Source organism: Alligator mississippiensis, chromosome 2, assembly GCF_030867095.1.
Source record: "Alligator mississippiensis isolate rAllMis1 chromosome 2, rAllMis1, whole genome shotgun sequence".
Lineage (NCBI taxonomy): Eukaryota > Metazoa > Chordata > Crocodylia > Alligatoridae > Alligator > Alligator mississippiensis.
In genome coordinates, this window is record NC_081825.1 from 91,307,486 (window position 1) to 91,333,438 (window position 25,953).

Genomic DNA, 25,953 nt, shown 5'->3' on the forward strand with positions numbered 1-25,953 from the left:
GGAGCATTTCTTGTTTGTATGGGCGTATCTGTACTGGTTACTGTTTTGATTGTCTTCCAACTGCTTTGTACCTAGCCAGGATGAATTGGTATCTTTACTTGTCTCTCATCTTTATGTAAGGTCTTGCACTTTACTTGCTCTGGGATCAAGATGACAAGCTGTCACTCCATTTAAATCCTGGCACGGAGCCATGGTCAGTCTGCAGTTGTATGTTCCTGGAGTGAGGGTATAGCTAGCATTACAACACTATGTCCTTATATACACATCTGGAATTGTGTATTTCTCTTGGATCTTCTTTCCCTTTAGGAACAGATGAAGATTCTTTCAGTCAGAGTGGAGCTAAACTACTGAATGGACGGTAAGCTGTTGAATCACAGCTGAATCTGAGTCAGAACCAAGGGCACCCTGACCTCAATCACTGAGCTCCAGTACACTGATGCTGTAGTGTGTGCTCATGCGAAAACAGATCTTTAGGCAATTGCCAATGTCTTCACCAAGGCATACAGGAAAATGGAATTAACACTTAACATTCAAAAGACTAAGGTCCTTGAACAACAAGCTCTTAATAAGCAGTCCCCAGCTCTGATAATTCAGATTTACAGTGAGACTCTGGAGAACACCGAGTATACTTTGGAAGCCATCTCTTACAGAAGGCAACAATCCAACATTGCTTCATTTATGCAAATGCAGCCTTCAGATGCCGGAGGAAACAGGTGTTTTAAGATTGTGACATCATATTTGAAACCAAGTTCATGGTTTATCAGGTAGTCATGATCCCCACTTTACTGTAAGGAGCTGAGATGTGGACAACATACAGGAGACAACTTAAGTTGCTGGAGAAGTACCATCAACGCTACCTGTAGAAAATCCTTCAAAGCCAGTGGGAAGACAGATGCACCAACATTAACATCCTCTTGCAAAAAAACACCATGAGCATCAAGGTAATGATCATCCAACATCAACTTAGCTGAGCTGACCACATCGTTTTGATGTATGACTCCAGACTCCCAAAGCAAGTTTTATTCTCCCAGCTTAGCCAAGGCATATGCTTAAGAGGAGGGCAGAGAAAGTGCTTTAAGGACATCAGCAAGGCCAACTTGAAAAAATGTAACAGCAAGGCATCAATTCATGGCAGACTTTTGTCCATAACTGCCCCAAGTGTAGGAAGTGTTTGCTGCAAGGATCTCAGTATTTTGAAACCTCACGATGACAACTGGAGATGGAAAAGTGGGAGTGGCAGAAACAGTGTGTTGTGGGCTGAATCAAGAAACCAGAGCCACCCACCCTGCACGGAAACGCATGCATAAGTTGTAATAGAACCTGTTGATCTTGGATTGGCTTTGTCAGTCATCTTTGGACCCACAGATAAGGCAATCATAGAAGACAATCATCCTCAACTGTCAGGCATTGCCAGTGATGATGAGATGAAGATTCAGGAAACCCTTGATATAAAACATCACAACAAATGATGTTTTTGAGGCCATTGCTGAATAGGGTGACAATTGGAATGTCATGTAAACCAAACCAAACACAAGGCCCCTATAATCCTCTTGCAAGAAACAAAGAACAAAAACCAAGTCTCTGGCAGTAGGCACTTGTCCCAATTATGTGGAGCTAGAGAGGATTTTGTCATAAGATGCTACCACACTGCTGTAGAGAGAACTGATGATGGCAGTGAATCCAGGGTGATATTCATTGTAATGAGAGAGCTGGTAGAAAGCTGTGGCCTCTTTGCTATGCAAGAGACTGACTAGATACTAGAGATCAGAGAACATCCTGGCATGGGAACTGGATAGCCAGCGGCATATTGCTGTTATCAGACAGTCTGTCAGCTTTGTGCTTAACCTAGCATTTTATAAGAGACCTTAGAGCGGGTAAGTATTTACAGTATTTACTCAAATCTAACTCAAGGGTTCCCTCCGCAATCAGCATGGGGGAAAAAAGCCCCCCTCCCCCCCATCTTAGATATGCCTACAAAGTGGAGAGGGAAGTATGTGGCTCCTACAGCTCTAACTCTGGCCTTGAGTCTGGGGTGGGGCCAGAGTTACACCCACAACGGCCCTCTGCCCTTCCCCACTTGTCCTCTGTAGCTTCTGCCCCCTGCTGCTCCCTTCCCTTCTCTTACTGTCAGGTGCAGTTCAGGTCAGGCTGAATTTCCTCCACAGGGCACATGGAAGCGCTGTCCCTTGTCCCATGCAGCAGCGTTGGTGCTGTTGCTTGGCTGGCAGGAGCTGCACTTCCATGTGCTATGTTCTGGGAGGGAACAGAGCCCAAGAAGCATCTGACAATAAAGGCAGGGGTGGGGGAGGAAGAGGTAGAGACTGGGGAGCAGGGGCAGGGGAAGAGGCTTTGGGGAGCTGGTGCTGGGGGGCTGGTAGTGGCAGGGGCAGGAAGGCTGCAAGGGGAGGAAGGGGGGGCAGAGGTCAAGGGGCCACCTGACTTCCCCCCACCCCCCTGCAGCCACTGCTTTCCCTGCTGTAGTAGTGAGAGGGGGACAAATTCAAGACAACCGTCTGATAATTAGTTTCTGTATCTGGAAGATTATTAAAAAATTATAGATTTTTCCATACAGGCAGTCCTTGACTTTCAAAATTTCGAGTTACAACATTTTGCACTTAAAACATTTATAAATTGACACCCTGTTTCAACTTTCTGACATCAGTTTTGACTTTACAACGCTTGTTCTGACATGACGCCAAGCCAGTGAAGAAGTTCGCTGCGTCACCCATCTCCCTGGAGAACAGCTGTCCAAGCTTCCTTGGACACTTTCTTTAAGAAAGCAGACAAGACTCCAGAAAAACCTGTAGCCAAGGCTCCTGAGAAAAATCCAGCCAAGAACCCATCAAAAAGTCCAGCAAGGTCACCTCAAAAAAGTTCTTCCAAATCAATATGATTGCTATTTACAATATAAATATATTAATGTAGCTATATTACTCATCTATAATTGATTGAGTACAAAATTCTGGGGTATTTTTGGTGAAAATAGGGTATATAGGGCCTTAGTTCAGGAACCAGTGCCCCATTTATAACATCGTTTCCTATGGGAAAATTGGTTCCGAGTTACAACATTTTGACTTCAGATGCTGTTTTCAGGAACCGATTGTGTCATAAGTCCGAAGACTGCCTGTATATAGAATCTAATCATTGCAGGGATCATCTTGAATTAAGGGTCAACTTAGATTCCTGTAAATATGTATCTTTTGATTCATTGCTTTCAACTTTCTGTCATTACTTTTCATGATAGACACCTAGTATTTTTTTCTTTTTTCTGGATACATAGCACCACACTGAGGTAGAGAGCTAGAAGTCTTAGGTGGACCTAAGCTGAGTCTTAGGTCCACCTGCTTACATCCTCATCTTGGTGACTGCACTGGAGGGGAGCTATTCAGAATCATAGTCTTAGTATGCACATTTAACAGCATTTAATAGTTTCCTTTTTGCCAGATTGTCACTCTTTATTTTTCTTGGCTTCCTCTCCACTCTCATCAAGGACCACCATCTCTGCCACTGCCTGCCTTAAATGCCCCCCATTTCCAAACACTTGCTGGTCCACCTGGAAAGATCTGGTATTTGGGCCTGACTCAAAACAACTTTGTTGCAGTCAGTGGGTATTTAACAGTTCATTTACAAAAAATGTTGGATTACATCCTCCTTTATCTTTTTTTGGCTTCCTCCCTTCTTTTGCTATACCAGTTTAAAAAAGACCACTTTAATCACAGAAATGTGCTTACTGAGGGTGAGTGCAGTGCAAAGTAGAAACTTCAGTAGGACTGTTCTGTTGAATAAGTTTAATGAAGCTCAGGAGTGGAGGGAGTTTCTCATGGCTGAGAAAACCTCTCTGTCCTTTACCTGGGAGCTATCAGAAATGAGCCTTTTCTTGATTATGGAGCTGGCCAAGGGGTGTCTTTCAATGAGCCAGGAGACTGTTAAAAAAGATAGATTCACTCAGAGCAGGTCTACACTGAATTGTTGGTGTTTCCAACCACCCAGGAACTCCTGCACCAATACTGTAGACCCAGAAAAACAACGGAGAGGCGATTCAAGGGTGTCCCTTGGTGGCTGTTTGCATACGTACTAGAAGCTGGTGTCCTGAGAATGGCTGCAGAGAGATGCCCCAGAGTCTTTCCAGGCTTGGAGAGTATGTGTGTAAGAGCTGGTCCACCAGCAAGTGTTCGGGAATGACTCACTTGTGATGTCCTGCTGCCGCAAGCCTGCTGAGGCAGCTTATGGACATCATTAACAGAAAAAACAGCCCTTCCAGAAAGAATGCTCAATCAAAATTCCTCCTCTTTTAGCACAGCACTGCAGCCATAAGCAGCAGCAGCTGCAGCTGCAGCCCTATAAATTCTAGAGGAGTTTTTATATTGGGAACAGGAAGTTGCTACAAGGACACCTAATCACATTTTCTTCCAATGGAATATTGAATACAGTGGCTACATGGGAGGGTTGAGATAGCATTCTAGCTCTCAAGATTTCCAAAAAATTATGGAGAGAGAAATTCAGTGATGACAAATGGCAATAAGTTTTTTGGACTAAAAATTATGTTAACTAATCATTTTGAACTCTCACATTGTTTGCACCCCTTAAACCTCCTGAAGTCTCTTCCAGTCCTATTTTTGTATGATTCTGTGTTGAGAAATATTATCCATTTTATTCATCCCTGTCTTTGACAGTTTGACTTAATTAGATAGAGTGGCTTCAACAGTTGTCTTATCTCAGGATTCATTCTGCATGATGCACTCATTGTTCATTTCTGCTATTTCTGATATAGTCTTCTTACAGTGTTTGATTATTTGTTGCTATTTTGAGGGGGCAATGCTTTGTTCTTTCCTAGCCTTCTTATTCAGGTAGCTATTTTTTCCAGTCTGATCGTCTCGGTACTGAGAATACTTTTGTCACAGGCTGTTTATAGGAGTGAGTGGAAAATCCATAGCTGTGGAATGCACAAGTTCATTATGGAATCTTTATGTCCATGAAGAACACACCAGAGCCTTGTTTTGAAATGCCTCAAAGGAAAGACCTCAGGCACCCCAGGTGTAAAAGCTGAACAGCATTCAGCTTCTCTATATCTTTTTTATGATTGAAGCAGAGGATTGTGTAAGAACTGACATGTGTCTGTCAGAATTATTGTACTGATGTCAAATTCCTTTGAAATCTTGCAAGTTGCATAAAGAGGGATATGGATGATTCTACACTCCACTGAATGGCGCAATATTGGTTGGGGAGGGTTCATCTCCTTAGCCTATCTAACTTCACTAACATAGAACATAATTACACTTATTTTATTACAGTGGAATGGGCATCATCCTCTATTAATATTTTTATGCAGAATTCAGGAAAGGATGGCACCTTAGAGACAAACTGTTTCAGAGAAGCATAAGCTTTTGTAGGCAACCATCTATTTTGTCAGATGCTATGTATGGATTCTGGACTAACTGGTGCCTTTTTGTTCTTCAAAATTTCCTATTCAGAAGCTGAAATTCTCAGGGAAAAAATAAATCAAATATTGCCTATTTTTTTTTTTCAGTTTTACATTCTTGAGAGGCACCAACAAATACAGTGGAAGAGTCACGTGGTACAAACCTTCTCACATACAGATTACTACACATTCTGGAGAAACATCTTTCTGGATAAGAGTATAAAACCATAAAGAAAATATTCATAACATATGCATCAAAAGGATCAGAAACTTACAGGGATTTGAGGTTTTTTAGGTAATCAAACTGGTCTGCTTGTATTTTCTGGATGGGATTATAGGACAAATTCCTGTAAAGACAAATGTAGGAACATATTAATTCCATGCATCTTCCTTAAAACTTGTCCTAATGAGAATCTTTGTTTTTAAATCCTATCCTTTTGACTCAGAAAAATGGCAGTTACAATTGAAAAAACAGTCTGGCATCTTAGGCCCCTAATACATGATACATTCAAGACAATTAACAGGTAAAGGTCAATTTAAGACATGATAATAGAGTTAATGAGCCACAAACATATTCCACATATTCATGTGTAACAACTTGGTGGCTCATTTGTATCACACCTTAAATTGAACCCTAGGACTGGACCATGACCGATACCAACATTCAGCTGAGTGTTAGAATCTTGTCACGGGGCAGCCCCAGGGCTGGGGATAGAGCTGTCCAGGCAGCCCAATCCCAGGATCCCCATGCACTGGGACCTTTAAAACCCCTGTCCTGCCCAGCTAAGTGGCACATGGAGTTTTAACTTAGCCCTGGCTCATGGTGACCCAGAGCTCATTGTTGCCTGGGGCCTGACCGAGGCCAGTTTCAGATCCTGCTTTGGTACCTGGTCCCACCCTACAGTCAGCTGATTGTCAGCATTTGGGTTTTAACCTGCTGCTGTGGGAGGAGCTGAAATCACACATGGCAGGGGGCACAGTTTTTGGGATCGTGTCTTGGATCCCATGGTGCCTTAAACCAAACATTAGTCAGACACATTAGTAAAGAGGAGAATAGTTTGTGGCTTCATGGACAAGGTACTGGTACACAATTTTTAAATTTAAAAAAAAAATTTATAACTATTTTGGTTGCAAAACTTTTTCCACTCCTTATATTCAGAATACCTCAAAGAATGGCATATATTTAAAAACAAGTGGCAGCTTCTTTTCCTAATCTTTAAAATCCATCTTTTCAGATGTATTGATGTGACATGATAAACACAAAAGGGCAGTGAAATTAAAAAAAAGAAAAAGAAACAAGCGTCTGGTACAGTTACTTAGTGTAGGCATGTGTTTGCACATGTGCGTACATGTGCTGAAGGGGACAGGTTTCTTTTTCCTTCCTCCACACTTGTGCATTTCACAGGTGCCAGTCACAAGGCAGTGGAACAATATGTACAAGAAGCCAAAGAAACTGGGTGTGGAAAGCTTTAGTCCTGCCTGCAGTTATTCTGAGGAAACCATCAAGAGTGCAACAAAGTTGTGAGGCATTCAGAAAACAGTGGTCTTTCCTGGTTAAAAATATTCATGTAGATTTATTTTGCAAAAGAATGGAATGATAGTGACACACGCTTAAACTGGATCAAGTCATTCATCACAGAAAACATTGAGTGTCAGTCCTCAGGGAGGTGGCAGAGGATGCACGAGTAAGGGTTTTCCCAGGGTTCCATGATGCTGCAATCTTTTTTCTACCTGTATGAGCTAAGGTAATAAACTGGATCTAAGGTAAAACTGAACATATAGGCTAGGGACAGGCATTCAAAGCCTGATCCTGAATTGATTCAATCTTTGCAGGTTAGTGTAGGCTAAATCAGTTTTTAACCCAGACACATCCCAGAAGTGCAGGAACATGCTTGCCGTGGCTCAAGCTAGAAGCTGGGGGGGAGGTGCTAGAGCTATCCTCCCTTTGCTTCCACAGGGCAGAGCTGAGGGGGGCATGGCCAGGCCCCGGCAGGATGCTCTGATTATTCTCCCCCCTCCTGAGCTGCCCAGTAGGGAATGTTATCATCCTTAACTCAGTGTTTATCAACCCATTATGAAAACAAAGTCTCTCTCCATTAATTAATGGAGCTCCTCTTAAACAGCTCTTCCAAGGAAGGACATTAAGCTACCTGTTGATTAGCTCCAAAAAGCCTGTCGGCCTCTGGCCTCTCCCACAGCATGGACCATAGCCAGTGTGTGGTCTGCTAGATAATGCTGAAGTGTCTGCATAAGGCAGAGGGGAGGGGGAAATAATCCCTGCTTAGCAGAGAGAAGCCAAGCAGACCCTGCTGTGCCTGCAAGTCTGTGCTGAGCTCTAGCAAGGGAGCAGAAGGGAGGGGCCAGCCCTGCAGTGGACTAGAGAGCCCCACTCAGCCCAGAGCACATGCCAGGATGCTTGGGGTGTCTGGTTTATCTTAAACTAGCAAGGGGTCTGGGACAGACATTGCATAAACCAGTTTTAGTCAAATCAGTTAAGTGTGATACTACATTCAACCAGGTTTATCTCAAACCAATTTCAGCCATTTTCAAACTGGTTTATGTGCACTGAGCATCTGTTCTGTTACAGATTTAAGCCCATTACCAATCACTTAAATCAGTTTGTGTGTAATATCTGTCCCTAGCCATATAAACTCATCCTCTGGAGAGGTCCTTACATTCTGTGACACTAATCCCCATCAGAGAGGGGCAAACGTAACTAGGCTACTATGATGCCTAAACAGTCCCCACACCTTGGAAACACAGAGTAGGTAGAAGTACACAGGTGGACATAGACTATGGCTGCAGACAGAAGTGCAACTCCCTGCTGTAACTGAGAAGACTTTGCAGGAAGCACTTGGAGTTACAACAATCCCTGGACCAAACAGAAGTTCACCATTGATTCCAGTGGGGAGGGGAATCTAGCTGTTGCCTGAAGCCTGCAGTCAGTTTCCTCTAGCAATAGTCTCTCCTCTCTCCCAGCTGGGTTCCTGTTTTCAGAATGGGTGGGGGGAAGGGAGCAGAGGAAGCTCATTCTAGGGGTTCCCCAGCTGGTGCTCCCCATGGGGAGTTCTAATGCACCTCAGGGGGGCTCCAAAATACCGACCCAGCCCTCCAGTAGGGGCTGAAAAAAACCCAGATCAAACTCCCTCCACTCCCTTTCTCCCCCCCCCCCTTTCTGAAAAAAGTTCAAGGCTGGCAGGCAGTGCAGACCCAGGTTACATAAGACTCTTTGTTTTGAAAGGTCTTCATCTGATCCTTCATGCAATGAGGGTTCAGATTTTCATTTAATCAGCCATTTTTGAAGCAGCTGTTCACTTGTGTTTGGTCATGGCTATAGACCACTTTTTCTGGCCAGAACAGGCAAAAATTGTCACTTCTGTCTGCACCCATGGCTTTTATTTAGCCTTAATCTATCCCTGTTTAACATCTTTTAAATTCCTCCATTATGCATACAAACAGAAATTGCATTTCTTCCAGGAGAAAGCATTTTGTCCCAGGATCCCACAGATCCTACATATTCCACTGGAACTACCTGTGAAGGATGAGAGATTAAATGTGCTAACCCTTTTTCCCTGGGACAATACTGTGTAGGACTGTAAGTTAATCATTGTGGTCAGTTAATTGGGAGTCAAGATAACTGGCCTTGAGCTAGGTGCATGTATGAGTGGATCCAGGATTTTGTCAAGTGGGGTGAGGGAGCAGCGACTAATGCTGCAGGGATGGCTGCATCCCTGCTCCCAGTTTTCCCATCCTGCCGCACAGTAGGATGGGCAGAACACGTCATAGCAGCGACAGCTAGGGTCTTTTTTAAAGTTCCCAAATCAGGTAAGACTCTACCCCGCCCCACCTCACTCTCAGCACCTAGGTGTTCCCTTCTCCTCCATGCTCAGTGGCATATCCTTTCCCCTCTCCTTCCCACCACTGTTGCTATCTCCTCCTGCCTTAGGGGCAGAGGGAGCTCCAGGGCTGCTGATTCAGCTGGGCTGCATAGGAAGCTGGGATCAGCTGAGAATGGTGTCAGTGACAGTGTGTGGGTTCCCCTCCTGGGCCGGCAGGGAACATCTGGGGGACCAGACAGGGAAAAGGAATCCACCCACCAGTGCTGCCACTATCTGTGGCTGAACCCAACGCCTCACAAAGGAGTGGCTCTGAAGGTCCCCCACCTCTGGGGCAGCTAGATACAGTAGCAATAGTGGGTGGTGGGGAAGGGATAGGAGAGGATGGAACATGCTGCTGGATGCTACAAAATTCATTCCTGATGCAGGGACTTAAAAAGATCCTTGGCTGCTGCTCCATTGTTGTGGACTGAAGGGGGTTGGGGCAGGAGGTCATCACACCACTGCATCTCTTCTGGATTCACCCTGGATGCATGGAATACAGAGCAGCCAACACAATGGCATGGAGCTATCTATAGTAACCAACACGCAATGCTAAGGAACAATGATATGTCATGTATCCTGTCCCTGTCTAGAGCTTAGACGCCTGCTCTGCCAGTAACCTCTCCCTCTACTTGGGGTTCCTAGTCTGGAACCCAAGATATCCAGAAAGTTAGGTGCCTGGGGGATTTTAATGCTGGAAACGTGAAGTTTAGACAACTCCATGGTTAAGCAGTAGCTGAACAGAAATTCTGAGGATTGCAGTTTTTGATTTAGGTAGGATTTAAAATCTTAAATCCTTTATGGATCTAGCCCTTTGGGTCTTTCATGAGGATGAAGGTGGACTTCTACATTTAAAGCAGAATAACACTGAAAACAGAATGCTAGTAGTACACACCACAGAAACTGAGAAGATAGTAGAGAAGATATGCATTTATAACAGATTAAGTGCTTGAGAATATGTGTAATCCCAATATTTTTAGAGCCAAATTTTGCTTACCATATGCAAAGCTCTAATTGAAATCAATAGGTACTATCTAGGTTAGGAATAATTTGAAATAACTAACCTTTTTAATATTCAAGGTAGTATGCATCCTTGCTGAAATTGTCTTGCATGTAATATTTCTAAAAAGCACATTTCAGGCTAAATTTGGGGTTTTTACATTGAACTCAGATAGGAAGATGATGCTCTTGGATTTGCTTCCTGGATTGGATGACTGATGTCATCATTTTGAATGAATATTGTACAACTGCACGCAGTATAATAAAGAGTTATTACAAAACCTTACAGTTGTGAGAGCTCCTTCAGATCCTTAAATAGATATGGAGGAAGTGATTCAATCTTGTTGTTAGCCAGATCTCTGTGGAAACAAGCCCAGATATAATATCATTAGTTGTTAGTGGATTTTTCTAATTATACAGAGGAGCATTTTATGTTAAGGGCTTTCACAATTTGACTCTCTTCTTTCAATTCTTTGCCAAAGAAAATGATAAGTTATTACATAGATTATCAGAAAGGATGATGCTAAAATGTAAGATGAAAGAACCTAAAGCCCACTGTGTCTCTATTTGAGACACATAATTACATACAAGGCTTCTTGGGGTGTTTTCTTTTACTCTTATCTTCTCATTTTATATTCTTTTTCTTTCTCTTTTTGATTTTACACTTCTTTCCCAATCAGATTAGTAATGATGTTGGAGAGACATATTACAGGACATTTCTTGCTTATCCTGACCAAATAAGTTAATATATAAAAAGGGTAATGGATTATAAAAAACATATCAATTATATTTGTGGTATATGTTTAGTCTGTTTTGATTTTAGTTCTCTATTTCCAGTGCTTCATTGGATTGGAATAAAACTCCTATCCAACTTCATAGATTTCATAGACATTAGGGCTGGAAGGGACCTCAGAAGATCTTCGAGTCCAGCCCCCTGCCCCAGGGGCAGGAAGTCAGCTGGGGTCATAGGATCCCTGCAAGATAAACATCCAAATGTCTCTTGAAGGCATTCAAAGTAGGTGTTGAACCACCTCCAGCAGCAGTCTATTCCAAACATTGGGAGCTCAGACAGTAAAGAAGTTCCTTCCTTATGTCCAACCTGAAATGGTCATGGAGGAGTTTGTGACCGTTTGATCTTGTCATCCCTTGGGTCACTCTGGTGAACTTATAAGTGAGGCAGGATTTTAAAAACTGTAACTGTGGATGTATTAGATAGCAAACAACAACCTACCCCCCTCCCCCCCCCCAAAAAAAAAACCCAACCCCAAACTCCAGTAATAGATGTAGTATTTATTAATAATGAAGGTTTTCTACTAAAATTTGAAGAATCACCCTAGTTTAAGCTATGGAAAAATATGCCATAATTTAAAAAATATAGGAAAAGTACCAGCACCTTCTTCAAAAGATGAAATTAATCAATCTACCACAGAGATATAAATAGATATTTTTGTACCCTATATGGGAAGAACTGGAGAACAGGGCTGGGTGGGAGAAAGAAGGGGAGAAGCAGCCCAGCACTTATCTCTTATCTTACACAGGGGCTTTTGCAATTGCTGTGTCGGGGTGGGCTGCTGTTGCCATGGATGAGCTTCCTGAATATAGGCTGCTGTGGTGACACAGCTTCCCCGTTCTGGCAAGCTTTAAAAAATTGGCACCCAGGGCTTTGGCATCCACACTTTGTTATGCTGTTGACCAGCAGTATCAAATAAAACACCTGATTTCAATGGAAATGTATTCACTTTCATTGGTGGAGAATCTGTTCCTTGATTTTTATCCATCCACCAAAAAATCATTATCTGTGAGTGTGACTGTGCAATACCTGTGCTATAGGGAAACTCTTTCTTGATTAAGAAGCATCAAGAACTGATGCTGCTAGATATATTAAAAGTTCTCTCACTATAATCTTCTCATTAATGTTAACCCAATCAAATATTAAATAATGTGTAGTAGTCAGCCAGATTGTTCTCAGCAAGTGAGAAGTCCAAGTCTGTGATAACCTTGAGAGTATTTTTAAAAACCATTTCTTATATAGAGCTACTACTTCTATCTAGTGGACCCTCTATGACATGTTTTTATACAGGGAACTCAATGGTTTTGTAGATGAAGACACACCCTTCATGGATTCTGCTCTATTATGTATTTTAATTATTCTATTCACCATATTTATGCAAATGTAAAACAACCTCTCAATAGGCAGATTCTATGTATGGAAAATTCCTAAATTTGTTATAGGTATAAAATCTAAATATTGGAGGTTTGCCTTGAATTTGTCTCCTCCTCACTGCTCCAGCAGGGAAAATGAACCTGGGGATTTGAGTAGCCCCTTTGCCATCTGCCCCTTCCCAACTTCCCCCTGCAGATCCTTCCTTACTGTCAGACCCTGCTGTCTCTTAAGCACATGGAAATAAGGACAAATTTGAAAACACTGACCTTGAAATAAACACAAAGAGTTCATTCAGAATTGATGCATTTACCTTTTTAGAAACTGCTGTAAGTTTTAGCACAGGCACTCCATAAACACATTTTTAAGTAGTACTTTTCTACTTACTTATATGTAGTAAAAACTATGCATGATATTGGTCCAAAGCCAAAAGGCTTATATAGTTCATTGGGCTGGGCCCTCATCAGTGTCAACAGCATTTCAAGCCATGGTGACCCCACAGCTCAGCATTGTTTTCAGTATGTGTGTGTACTTCAGATATCCACCCCTCCTTCCCCCACCATCCCCAAAGGATCCATGTGCTAATTAGCCCCCAACTCATGAGTGGAACTGGATATTCTTGTCACCAGTCCTGGGATCCTCCAAAAATGTATATGCAGTGAGGCCTGGGGCAACCTGGGCCAACTCCACCTTATGGAAGTTGGGCCACATCAGGCTGAGAGAGAGGGTGACAGAAGGATTTTGGGTGACCTGTTTGGGGCTCTATTTAGTGATGCCTGCCAGACATTTAAGGTTGATGAAGAAACAGGCATCATTGGAAACAAGAAAGAAAGGCACAGCTCAGCTGTGGGATTACAGGAGGAAGTAAAAATATATTCAATGTAGTGGCTCACCATGACTTGAAAAAAGAGTCAGCACCAAAGGGGACTGAGTGCACTGGGCACTCTCATATATCTTATTTACATGGGCTGCACTAATCTTTCCTTGTGATAGGTTCCCGTCATCTTGTTTGTCTAATATGGGCCATATGGTTTAAAGTCATGCTCAGTATTGGCTGCACTTAATCAGCTTCCTAGTTGGTTTCCATTATTGAGCACATGCTGCTTTTGGCAGCTAACAATGTATTTAATGAGGTTTTCTTGCATGCAAATTCATGCTGGCTGGGGAAAAAAAATCCCTTGTCTTGTATTTGAGTAAATACAACGAATGACAGTGAGGCTGGGAAGTTTCTCTAAAGACTGTTATGTAAAAGTTAGTTAAATAATAAACTTACAGTTCATCTAACTTCTGGAGAGAGGAAAAGCTATTTTCATTTAAAGAGCTGATTTTATTTCTTCTCATCACCCTGAAAGGATAAAAACAAACATATGCTTCAACTTTCTGAAGGGTGTCTGAGAAGCCTAACATTGTAAAATAATTCCTTTTTTTCTACATAAGGTTGCATATTCTTTTATATGTATCTTATTTCATCCAATTTAATTGTTCACTGAATTAGCAATAACCCCAATTATTTAAAGTGATATTCTATAAATATTATATTTCTACCTGTATATGTACATGTATATGCATATTATATGTCTATGTATATGTATATATGCACAACTGTAATATATATATATGTGCACTGTGTGTGTGCATGTGCACTATATGCATAAATACACTTTCAGTTGTATTTTCATCTACTGACATTTAGAGCAACTCTGAAATGTTAAGTATTTTGAGATGATGTATGCCTTAGGGGAGTTTGAGGGTATTAACTACTACTTATTTGAGAATTCTGGATATTTTGGGAAGGATGAATGAACTTCTCTAGTTTTATGCAAAATGTATGAAAGTACAAATGCAAAGTGCATATTCTTGAGAACTGCAATCAGCAAGGGCTTGATTCTACATTCTGTGTTCATCCAAAATATTCCACTGAGTGGAGATTAAATCACCAGGGTAGATGCACATAGGAAAGAGAGAGCCAAGTGAGAAAATTACATAGATGAGAAAGTAACACTTGCTAGAGGGCAGCTGAGAGACTCAGTAACAGCATGAGAAGGGAGGGGAGAAGAGTTCAGAATAAGATTTCAATATTTCTAAGGAAGTTTTTGGGTTAATCTAAAATGTCTAATTGCCAGCAATTTGCTTAAATGAAGATACTATTCCTGAATTTTGTCATGTATGTGGTCAACTTTTTCACATTTTTACATGGCTTATAAATCTCGATATTTGATGCTACTGCTCGAATCCACTTCAGTGGAGTTATGCTGCATATACTAGGGTTAATTTTGCTATAAAATTGGTTCTACTTTTTTGTGCTAAGTTAAAATGTAGCATTTTAATAATCTCCATTAATTCCAAGCAATAATCAATATTTTGGAAAGTTTTGATGTCAGAAACTATTCTATATAATTTAATGATTGTTTACTACAGAGTTCATTCTGGCTGCCCAGCATGTACTATTACTTACAGTACAGTTAAAGTGCTGCAGGAGATGAAAGTGATGTTTCTAAGGTTACGTATATGGTTGCCTTCAAAGTCTCTGGGAGATAAAAAAAAACAAACAAACACACACACAAAAAACCTTTCAATCACTGACAAAATTTAATTTAAATCAGAAACTTACTCTGAATTCCCTATTAAAAGAGAGACCTCAGTAGAACCTTAACACAGAACAAAGGATAACAGTAGTCTTACGAAAGGCAAGGTAGGGTAGCACCTTAGAGACTAACTGGTTCAGAGAATCATGTGATTTTGTAGGCTCTCACTCCCTGAGAACAATGAAACATAAACTCCTTCAGGTCAACTCCTTTAGCATAAACTGGAATCCTGAGGTTAGGGTTTTGCCAGTTCAGAAAGGATAACTGGAATTTGTATGCTTGGTTTCAGGAACTAAGGGCTGATTTATGACTGCTCCCAAGTGCATGCTTGAGAGGAAAGAACTCAGAGTTCACAGTCTCTAGTGCCTCTGGCAAACCATGACGGCCACATCCAGACGAGTGAGTATGTGCCTGTTGCAGTGTCTCAAAGTGGTTTGAGATGATGCAAAAGGCATGCTAGGAATGAAAAAAAATTCCATGCTGCATATTTGCACTGTGGACTCTAATTTTGATACAGTTTGACAGTTAAAAGTGGGCCACCACAACAAGCACATCTTCCAGGTGATAGCTGCCCAGATGGCAGAGTGGGGGCACCAGAAGACATGACAGCAGTGCCACCCTAAGTCTAACTGTGCAGCCATGGCCCACTGGCAGCTGGCCCAGAGGTGCAGGTGGCTTTGCTACAGTGCCCATACCACAGCCCAGGCAGCTGTGTGGTCCCCATCCAGGTCTGGCAGGCGTGCAGACATGAGGCCACCGGTCCAAGGGGTTGGATGCGGTTGCAGGTGGCAGCAGGTCACAGACAGCAGCAGCCCCCACTGCCAGACTGCTGTAGCGGGTAGAGTGGCCACTCCAGGTTAGAGCTATTTAAGCAGTCCAGCTGGCACACATGGCTAGTGTCCCCAGATACCAACTGGCCAGCTCCTGAGGGTAAGTAGCCCTGAGCTGCTTGCCAGGGCAGCTTTTACACCGCTGGGGCCAGCACAAGTGGACTCTAGCTCCCCCTGGCTGAAGATCTGGGAGGAGCTGAGCAGGGTCAGTTTGCCCAGGTGGCACAATTTGCCTCACACCAAAGTGCATGTTCAGGCACATGTGCTGAGACACAAACCTCTGGCACAGATTTGTGCTGCTGCTATTTGAGCTGCTGCAAGCACATGTGCCTGCATGTGTGGATGCGTCCAATATATCTTTTACTGCAACAGTGGCAATGGTTTTACTTGTTGCATAGTAGCTGCAGCATAAATGATACTTTTCATAAAGATGAATCAAGGTTTGCTATTGAATATGCTTGGTGGTTATATGGGCCTGATCTAGGAAAGCTTTTAAACGTAGGCTTAACCTGAAGGCTAGGGAGAGAAATTATACCTAAACCGGTATGCATGATTGGAAAACCATTAAAATGAGTAACACAACAGAAATTCAGTGCACATAAACCACTTTCAAAATGGCCAAAGTAGTTTAAGATAACCCTAGATGGATATAGTATCAGACTTAGCTGATTTAGATTAAATCAGTTTATTGAACATCTGTCCCAGACCCCCTCCAGATTCAAGTTAACTTGCTTTGCACCTCCCCTGCAAACCTCCCTCACAGGATGGGTAGGTTAGCCTTGGCCCAAGCTGTCTGCTTCAGTTGAGCAGGGCTGTGTGTTCTAGCACCCCTTGGCTTCTGACCTGGGCCACTGCAGGCATCCGGCTGCATTTCTGGAATCAAAAGTGAATGCGTGTTCACTTCCTTATCAATTCAAACTATGTAGCCTAGAATAACCTGTGAAGATTGAATCGATTCAGCCTCAGGCCTTTTGATTGTCTGTATTTAGCTAAAGTATTTAAATCATTTTATTGGATTGGGACTTATGCCTGCTCTTGACATATACAGAATGAATGCCTTCAGCCAACAACAGAGGCAACACTGGCTCAAAGAGCTGTAATTGTATTTACAACATTTTAATGTTAGAAACATTTTAAAACTGTTTATATTCAATTAAAATGAAAGTTCTTCTGCTCACTGTTGGGAGGTATAAGGCTCATATTTTCAAAACTGTTCCATCCTTATTCCTTCCATCCCCAAATTGAAACAACGTAATCGGTTGGCATTTGTATCAAAAGCAATTTATAAAAAACAAACACAGTATCAGAGCCCATGCAAGGGAGATAATTGTTATTGTATCATTTTATCATAACATTTCTGGGACAAACTGTCTCCTGGCCCTCTATGGCTAGCTGAGATAAAAACAAACAAACAACACTATAGAAATGAAAGGAGAGATTTCTGCTCTTTATCATTACCCTTTCTTATATTTAACTTAGGGCTGAATTAAGTGTTATGGAACACCATTGGTTTCAAGATGATCAAAGTTTCTTTTCCAAGTAAAATAAAACTTACAGCCAGTTCAGTCTGGGCATGTATTGGCACAGAGATTTATCAGGTAAGCGAGAAAGAGAATTATGCATCAGCACTCTGGAAAAAGAAAAAAAGCCAGTATTTCATGATGTATTTGCAGTAATTAATATTAAAGAACAATGTCTCTTTTGCAGTTTTTTCCCCTTCCTAATACAACATGGGCAAGATTTATTTGTTTCTCATGATATTAGATGTAATAAAATGATTTTTGGTGGGATCTTAACTTCTCCTGAATTATTCAATGAATAACTTGGCAAAGGGAGCTTCTTTTGCAACTGTCTACTGGTATAGTCTGGCCCTTTGTATCACTGGAGTAGAATACCGCAGCTGAAATGTCTATGTGAAGTTGGTTCTACATGCCTTTTAAAAATAAACCTAGAGTCTGACTGTTCCCTCAGTGAATCAACAGCAAGCTTGCATCAACTCTAATGGAAAGGGATTGGGTTCTTGATTATATTTAACAGCAGGAGTTGGAAGCTGATGTATTGAAAATATCACAATTAAAAAATTCTGGTTTTGTTGGACAGCTGTTTTATTTTTCAAATTCCTCTAACCTCCAGATCAAACTGAAGTTTTCCTCACTCTCCTGGGGTATTGTAAATAAAGCTGTTTGAAGCTTGAAATTTTAGTTTCATGGGAAATTTCTAACATTTCAGAATTTGTTTTCACTCCAAATCAGAACTAAAACTGCTTTGTGTGAAATTTCCCATGAAACAGAAATTCAAAATGCTCTGCTTTGAAAGCTTTACTTCAATAACATTTTTTTAAAATTTAGAAATATATTATTTTGTTTGGATTTATTATGTATATTTTCATTACATTTATTTTATTTCATATCAATAGTAGTAAAGCATAATTTATATACCCAATATGACAAGGTATAACACAGTAGTCAAACTATTAGGTTCTTTTACTTTATTTCTTTGAAAACATTACAGGCAGCTGCTACTTAATACAGATTGAAATATTTTGATTCCCAGACCAAAGTATCTGCTCTGCTGTTTGTGTTCTAAACACCAGTTTGATACTTTCAGCAAGAAAACTAGGACTCACAGTAGACTATTTCTACTGTGCATTAATGTCATAGCACGGCTTTTGCTGTAATGTACTAATGCAAAGTAGAATTAGTCTATTCTGCATTTAGTGTCTTGTGTAGGTGTATCCACTATTTGTTAGAGGAGCAGCTGTATTCAGTATCTTGTTATCCTAGACTCATTTTTTCATTTATCATTAGTGATTTAGAGGATGGTATTGAGTGCACACTAGAAAACTTGCAGAGGATGCTCAACTGGACAGAGTTGCAAGCACTACATAAAACAGGATTAGGATTCAGAATGACCTTGATAAACTGAAGAAAGGTTCAAAATGAAATACAGTAAGGACAAGTGCAAAGTTCTGCATTTAAAAGGCATATATATGGATTGGGGAATAAGTGGTTAGACTGTCAGTATTGCAGAAAAGAACCTGAGAGTAACAGTGGACCATGAGCTGAATGAGTCAACACTGTGCTCTTGTTGCAAAAAAGTCAATAGCATACTGGGTTATATTAACAGAGGTGTTGCTTCCAAGTCAAAGGAAGTGATTATTCCACCTATTCAGTACTGGTGAGGCCTCACATGGAGTACTGTGTCCAGTTTGGAGTGCTGCACTTAAAGAAATATATGGACAAATTGGAAAGAATCCAGCAAGGAGCAAAGATGATGAAAGGTCTAGGAAACATTATTTAGGGGAAAAGGTTGGATAAACTAGGATTATTTAGCCTGGAGAAGAGAATATTGAAGAGGATTCAATACCTGAAGGCTAGTTATAAAAAGGATGGAGATAACATTAATTCTGTTTTCTTCCATGGCTGGAGGGAACAGAACGAGAAATAATGGTCTTGAATTTCAACAAGGGAAATTTAGGTTGGATATCAGGAGAAATTTCTAATGTGGTGAGTAATTAAGCATTGGAACACACTACCTAGAAAGACTGTGGACTCTCTGTCTTTGGTAGTTTTTAGAACAGTGTATACAAATGCTTGTCTGGAATGGTTTACACAGAGATGATCCTGCCTTGAGCAAGGGGTTGGACAAGATGACTACTTGAGGTCCCTTCCAGTCCTATTCTTCTCTGATTGATAGGATTTCTAAGACATTGATCTTACATCTCTAATTTTAAACTTCAGCATTTCCTTGAATTTACCTTTTGCTACTACTGCTTGTTACCATATAGAATGTACAATAGTATCATAGTTTACAGCAAAAAACTATAATATACGCACGGTGAATGCTCTGAATAAGAATATATGAACAACAGTATTTTGCATTTTTATCCAAGGATCTTAAATATGAACTAAGGTATTTCAATACCATTGCTATTTACATAGCTATATAGAATCATAGAAAATTAGGGTTGGAAGAGACCTCAGGAGGTCATCTAGTCCAACCACCTGCTCAAAGCAGGACCATTCCCAACTATATCATTCCAACCAGGGCTTTGTTTAACCAGGCCTTAAAAATCTGGAAGAATAGAGATTCCACCACTGCTCTAGGTAACCTATTCCAATGCTTCACCACCCTCCTAGTGAGAGAAATTTTCCTAATATCCAGTCTAAACCTCCCTTGCTGCAATGAGACCATTGCTCCTTGTTCTATCATCTCTCACCACTGAGAACAGTCTAGCTCCATCCTCTTTGGAACCACCCTTCAGGTAGTTAAAGATTGCTATCAAATCCCCTCTTAGTCTTCTCTTCTGCAGACTAAATAAACCCAGTTCCATCAGCCTTTCCTCATAAATCATGTGCCCCAGCCCCTGAAACATTTTTGTTGCCCCTCGCTGGACTCTCTCCAACTTGTCCACATCCTTTCTATAGTGGGGGGTCCAAAAGTGGACACAGTACTCCAGATATGGCCTCACCAGTGCAGACTACAGCAGAATAATTACTTCCCTTGATCTGTTGGCAACACTCCTACTAGTGAAGTGCAGTATGTTGTTAGCCTTCATGACAAGGGAACACTGCTGACTCATATCCATCTCATTTGTCTACTGTAACCCCCAAGTCCTTTTCTGCAGAGCTGCTGCCCAGTCATTCAGCCCCCAGCCCATACTGGTATATAGTGCAAGACTTTGTACTTGTCCTTATTGAACCTCATGAGATTTCTTTTGGCCCAATCCTCCAATTTGTCTAGGTCACTTTGAATTCTAGCCCTACCCTCCAGTGTATCTACTACATTTCTGAGATGGTGTCATCCTCAACCTTCCTGAGGGTGCACTTCATCCCATCTTCCAGATCAGTGGTGATGCATAGGGGGTATATGGTGGTGCACGTGCACCCCCTGAGAGCCAGCATTACCCAGTTAGGCGACAGGCAGGGGGGCAGGAGAGAGCACTGGTGCCCCCCCCGAGAGTGCCGGCCAAGGAGTGGGGATGCCAGGGAACTGATCCCCACGGTCCCCCTGTGGCTGATCGTGCTAACCGAGGGGTGGGGGTTCCCCTGTGGCTGATCATGCTAACCCGGAAGTGCCAGTGCAATTGGCCGTGGGGGGACCCCTCCCCGGTTGCTGACTGACTGCTAACTCAGGAGGCACCAGGAGTCACCAGTCGCCTGACTCAGGAAGCACCAGTTGCCCATGTTTCAGATCATTAACATTGAATAAGACCAGTTCCAGAACTCACCCCTGGGGCACTCCATTTTATACCACGAAACCTCATAAAAGTTAAAGCTATTGTAAGGTAAAGCACTGTTCCTAACAAAATGGATACAGAGAAATATCACTCTTTTCCAGCCCTTTCCAGACATACTAGACAAGTTGTTCTCAACCTTTTTAGACTCAAGGCACTCCTTGTTTAACTCAAGGCACCCTACCACAACTTCTATGAATTGAGTAGAACCCCATTTCAAAAACTACTTCTATTTATTATAAGCCATATCTCTTTGTAGAGGGCAGTAGAGGCCAGGCAGTGATCAGGAAGGGGCAGGCCTGAACCTGCATTTAACTCTTCACATCTGCTTATTTACTCATACCTTGAGACACCCTTCAAAAGATTTCATGGCACCCCAGGGTGCCATGGCACACTGGTTGAGAATTGCTATGCTACACACTTTGGTTTTTGGTTTCCAAATTATCCGGCTGATAATCTGGGATATCAGACATATTTGCTTTTATAAGCAGATAATTATGTGCATTCTGACTGGTCCTCCTGTGTTTTGTTTTTTTTATAAAACAAAGACATAACTTCAAGTCTGCTCCTGTTGATTTTAATGAGTCCGGATTAACCCATGCTCTTTAGCACTTAAAAAACTGGAGAAGCCAGGTTCCAAAAGGGTACCTCTGTTTCCAAAGAAAAGAAGCTCTACTACCTGAGACATATGGCAATATTGCTTGATAAACAGATGGGCACAATCTTTAACATACACCCTTGTTTTAATCTATTCTTTATTTTGAATATTCCATTTAATACTTACAGGAGAATAAGTGACTTGAGTCCATAGAAACTCAATGGAGAGATTCTACTGATCCTGTTATTTTCAATTATCCTATTATTCAGAACAAAGTATATATCAGCTTGATAAATACTAGGGTTTTAAATCGGACAGATGTTAAAAATAACTTCCCCAAACTAATATTCTTCAAATAACCCTTCAAACTACATGCGAAAATTGAATTACTATATCATAGCATCTCAAGGTAGAATATTCATCAAATGCACTATTTCCAATATAGTTTGAATGATTATGTGAAAGATTTTTTTACCTAAAGAACATAAAGCAATTTTCTTGTCAGTTTTTTAAATAATTTGATTAGCATTTGATCTCCAAATATATAATTCTTCCAAAGCAGCAGTATATCAAAATTAGACAATCTTTCAGTTGAAAACACAGTAAAAATTAGTCACAGAGTCATAAAACAGACATCTGTGTTATTAATTCATTCAAATCTCAATGTTATTTTTTCCAAATGCCAGTCATTAAATGGTATTTAATTTCCCTCTCTCTAGAAAGCAATAATATTGTCAAGATGTCATATTATGAATGCTATCTCTTCTGTGGGATTTCAAACACTGTAAACAGGAAAAGGACTTCCCAAGAAATTCTTATTTCTATCTTATTTATTTCATTACTTTTTTATAGTAAACAATTATTTATAGAAAAAGGTCAGAGTCTTTAATTAGAACAATTAAAGCCCGATGACCTGACTCTGTTTTCACCAAAGTCTAAAGGAATTGTTTCCCACCAGGAAGAGGAGTCCCTTAATAATTATGTGGGATAAAAAGACATGGCTCAAATTAAACAAAACCAAATGATGACAAATAAGAATGAAAATATTTCTGTGTGTTGCCTTAACTATATCTTGAAAAAAATGTATGCAAAAAAAGCAGTACATACAGCCACTGAAGTTTATTCAAATCTTCAAAGACACCAGGCTTTAAAAAGGTTATCTTGTTGTGACTCAGATACCTGAAACAAGACCAATAAACACAGCAAATAACAGAATGCGTAATCAGTGTCAGAGAAGTAAAAATGGGTCTTAAGATTGAGAAAGTCATTGTAATGCAGAAAGATATTTCTCAAAACGAAAATCCATTGTTAACAATGAAAATATTTACATTTTTGTGACTGTTCTCTCTTTCAGAAAGCTAGCATGTGCCATGATATCAACCTGGTCTTCTGCATAGGCTGCACAATTGTTACGAACGAGAGTGGAAATACAGTCATTTGAAACTTTCTGGGTGATGATTACTTAGCATTTTCTGTCTTTTTTTTAATGGCACTAGGCAAACCATTCTCCATGCATCAGAAGCATTTTGGGCTTTCTCCAGTTCCTACTGAACTGAAAAGGCAAAACTCCCTTAGATGTCAGTAGGAGTAAATTCAATGTTCAGTGTTGCCTAAGGCAATGCTGCATAGCTTTAGATATCAAAAGAAATTGAAAAAAGATAGACTAAAGAGTGCTGCAAAGTGGCTGGAGTAGAAATAAGACTTTATTTATTTGCATACTGCACACACTTGAATAGGACATGCTCCTTGTTTTAGACACTAACTGGTTCAGAGAGGCATAAGCTTTCATAGGCAACAGCCCACTTTATCAGATTCTATCACTTATGAAAGCTTATGCCTCTCTGAACCAGACAGATGCTAAAGGTACCACCCTGCTATGCCTTCTGCCTGATTTCACACTAACACAACCAACCATCTCTCTCTATCTTGTTATAGGAAGGCAGAATGAAGTAGAAAAAGATTTTTCCAGAGTCTTTCCTGCCAAGGTACTAGAACAGCTAGGGCTCAACCTTCCAGGTACATGGAGCAGGGATAGATTCTTATTGTCAGTGTCACTCCCCACTTCCCCTTGCTGTGTGACCAACACAGCTCATGCCAATTCAGCAGTGGCTGTGAAAGGGTTAAACCTGTAGCTGCACTGGCCCCACAGAGGGGATGGGGAGTGGGAGGGGAAGAGCAACTGATAGAAGTCTGCCCCTGCCCCTACTCCATGTGGCTGGGATGTTCAGGCCTGGCGGAGCCAGTAGTGAGCACAGCTCCCATCATCATTTCAGCACACTCAGTTCCTCCCTCCCTCCCCCTCCTACCATTCTGGCATGAAAATCAGTTTCCTTGAATGACATGCACACCAATTTTGGATGGCTATTTGGGGGAGGGGGGGGCAGGGGAATGTGCATTATATAAGTAAATACAGTAATAATGGTTTTTTTATCCAAATGTGCAGTGAAAAAAATATCAAAGACTAAGGATAACAATATATTAGGATTTTCCCTTTTAAACCATTTCAGTGAACAGGTTCAGTTTTTTTAATAAAAATAAAAGTATTTTTAAATTGCCCATTGCATCTGTTAGGGCGAAGGAAAAGGAAGTATATTTTCCCTACCTATATGATTAGTTCTTTCTAATAAAATAAGATGGTAAAGAGCTTCCAATGATCTCAAGTTAATATGGCAGCCTAGTATTTTTATTTACTTTTAATTTCTAGTAAGTTGGTCAAGGAAGGCTGGAATTTAGAGTCAGTGGGGTTTACTCTTTTACTCTTGAAAGTATTAACAATTTTGAGGACATAGAGACAGTACAAAATCTCTGAGGCATTTTTAGGGTCCATTGTTGCCAAAAGCTTTGAATAGGTCAAAATCTTCTGATGTCCTTATTCTCTAAATTAAATTTTGGAGTTCCTTATTTAGCACCTTTTGGAGTTACACAATAAATGAGAAATAAATATAGTTATTCCCAAAGCTGACTTTATTACACTTTCCTTCAGTACCGCAATGGTGATACTTACAGCTTTGTCAAGTTGTATAAACCCCTGAAAGCATGTTCTGATACATTTCTTATTCTATTATTCTGAAGATACCTATGAAGATATAATAATGTCAACAATTATATTTCTAAACATACAAAAGCAAGCACCCTGCCAAAAAAAAAGCAAAAAGAAAGAAGCCTACTCACTAAATTTAAAGGATATGTATTATTTGAAAACTTGTCATCAAGACTTTTATGTTTTAACTACCCTTACAAACTCCCCATACATTTATATTGAAAAGATTTGAAAGACCTATTCACAATTTTAAACAAATCTTTGAATCAGTGGTAGTTAAAACCATACAAATCAACATCTGATTTGTCTTATACAGAGCACATCTGCACGTGCAATTAATGTGAAACAATAAACTCTGGTGCATATTGCACTGGAGTTCATTGCTCCTGGGTGTACCATTTGAACGTGTGCCTGGGACTACAGCAAGTTGAACCAGGTTGGAGCAGCCTCAACTGGCAGGGGTCTCAGGGGTCAGCCTGCCAGACTGTGGCTGCTCCTGCCTGGCTCAATGTGCTGCGGAGGTGCAGGCTCAGGCATGAGGGTGCTCTAGTGTGGGGCTAGTCGGCAGGCAGCTGAAGTACCCTCATGCCCTAGCCAGTTGGGTCAATGTGTCTACATGTGCTTTATTTACAAGTACTATCCTGCTGCAGAGTTTATTAGTTTCCTGTGGCCTAATAGGGCTGCACAGGTAGAAGCTGAGATGTTTACTGTGGAGCTAATAAGCAGCTCCTCTGTAAATATCTCATTTAGATGTGCCCACAGATAATAAAAATACATGCATCCTGTCTCCTGTGTTAGACCCCAAGTATGACCTTCTGGATAAGATGTTAGGTTTGGAAACAATACTGTGTTTCTTTGTTCTGTAGAAGTTCTTTTTTGTCTTTGTTGTAAAAAGAAAATATATCTTCATTAAAATTAAGTAAAGGGCCAAATCTTGCTGGTCAAGTTAATGGCAGATTTGACAGTGACTAATAAATATAGGATTGGACTCTATAATATCTTGTCATTTTAACTGGACACTCCCTTCTGAATCTTAAGTGAACGAAGGAAATTAAATTATGTAAAGAAATGTTTCATGTATGTATGTTTCTTTTAAATGGAAGGATCCCATTGTTTACAGAATTGGTAAGGGTACTTAATTTTGTCAACACAAGATGGTGCTGCAGTACATCGGAATACTACATACAAGTTATAATTTCCCTGGGCT

The 25,953-nt window shown here is 40.8% G+C and overlaps 1 protein-coding gene across 5 annotated transcripts in view; it reads right to left on the reverse strand.

The window, feature by feature from the left end:
- The window catches only part of RXFP1 (relaxin family peptide receptor 1), a 102,855-nt gene that overhangs the window by 11,269 nt on the left and 65,633 nt on the right, over nucleotides 1-25,953 (reverse strand). For 3 of the 5 annotated variants that reach the window (XM_014593955.3, XM_019481448.2, XM_059721935.1), the window contains 8 exons: nucleotides 24,711-24,782; nucleotides 22,814-22,885; nucleotides 21,893-21,964; nucleotides 17,428-17,502; nucleotides 14,913-14,984; nucleotides 13,731-13,802; nucleotides 10,584-10,655; nucleotides 5,695-5,766 (listed from right to left, as the gene is read on the reverse strand). In XM_014593955.3, the coding sequence (XP_014449441.1) occupies nucleotides 5,695-5,766; nucleotides 10,584-10,655; nucleotides 13,731-13,802; nucleotides 14,913-14,984; nucleotides 17,428-17,502; nucleotides 21,893-21,964; nucleotides 22,814-22,885; nucleotides 24,711-24,782 (579 nt within the window). The remainder of the gene's footprint in view (nucleotides 1-5,694; nucleotides 5,767-10,583; nucleotides 10,656-13,730; nucleotides 13,803-14,912; nucleotides 14,985-17,427; nucleotides 17,503-21,892; nucleotides 21,965-22,813; nucleotides 22,886-24,710; nucleotides 24,783-25,953) is intronic. The other 2 variants (XM_019481449.2, XM_019481450.2) reach the window with 2 other exon arrangements.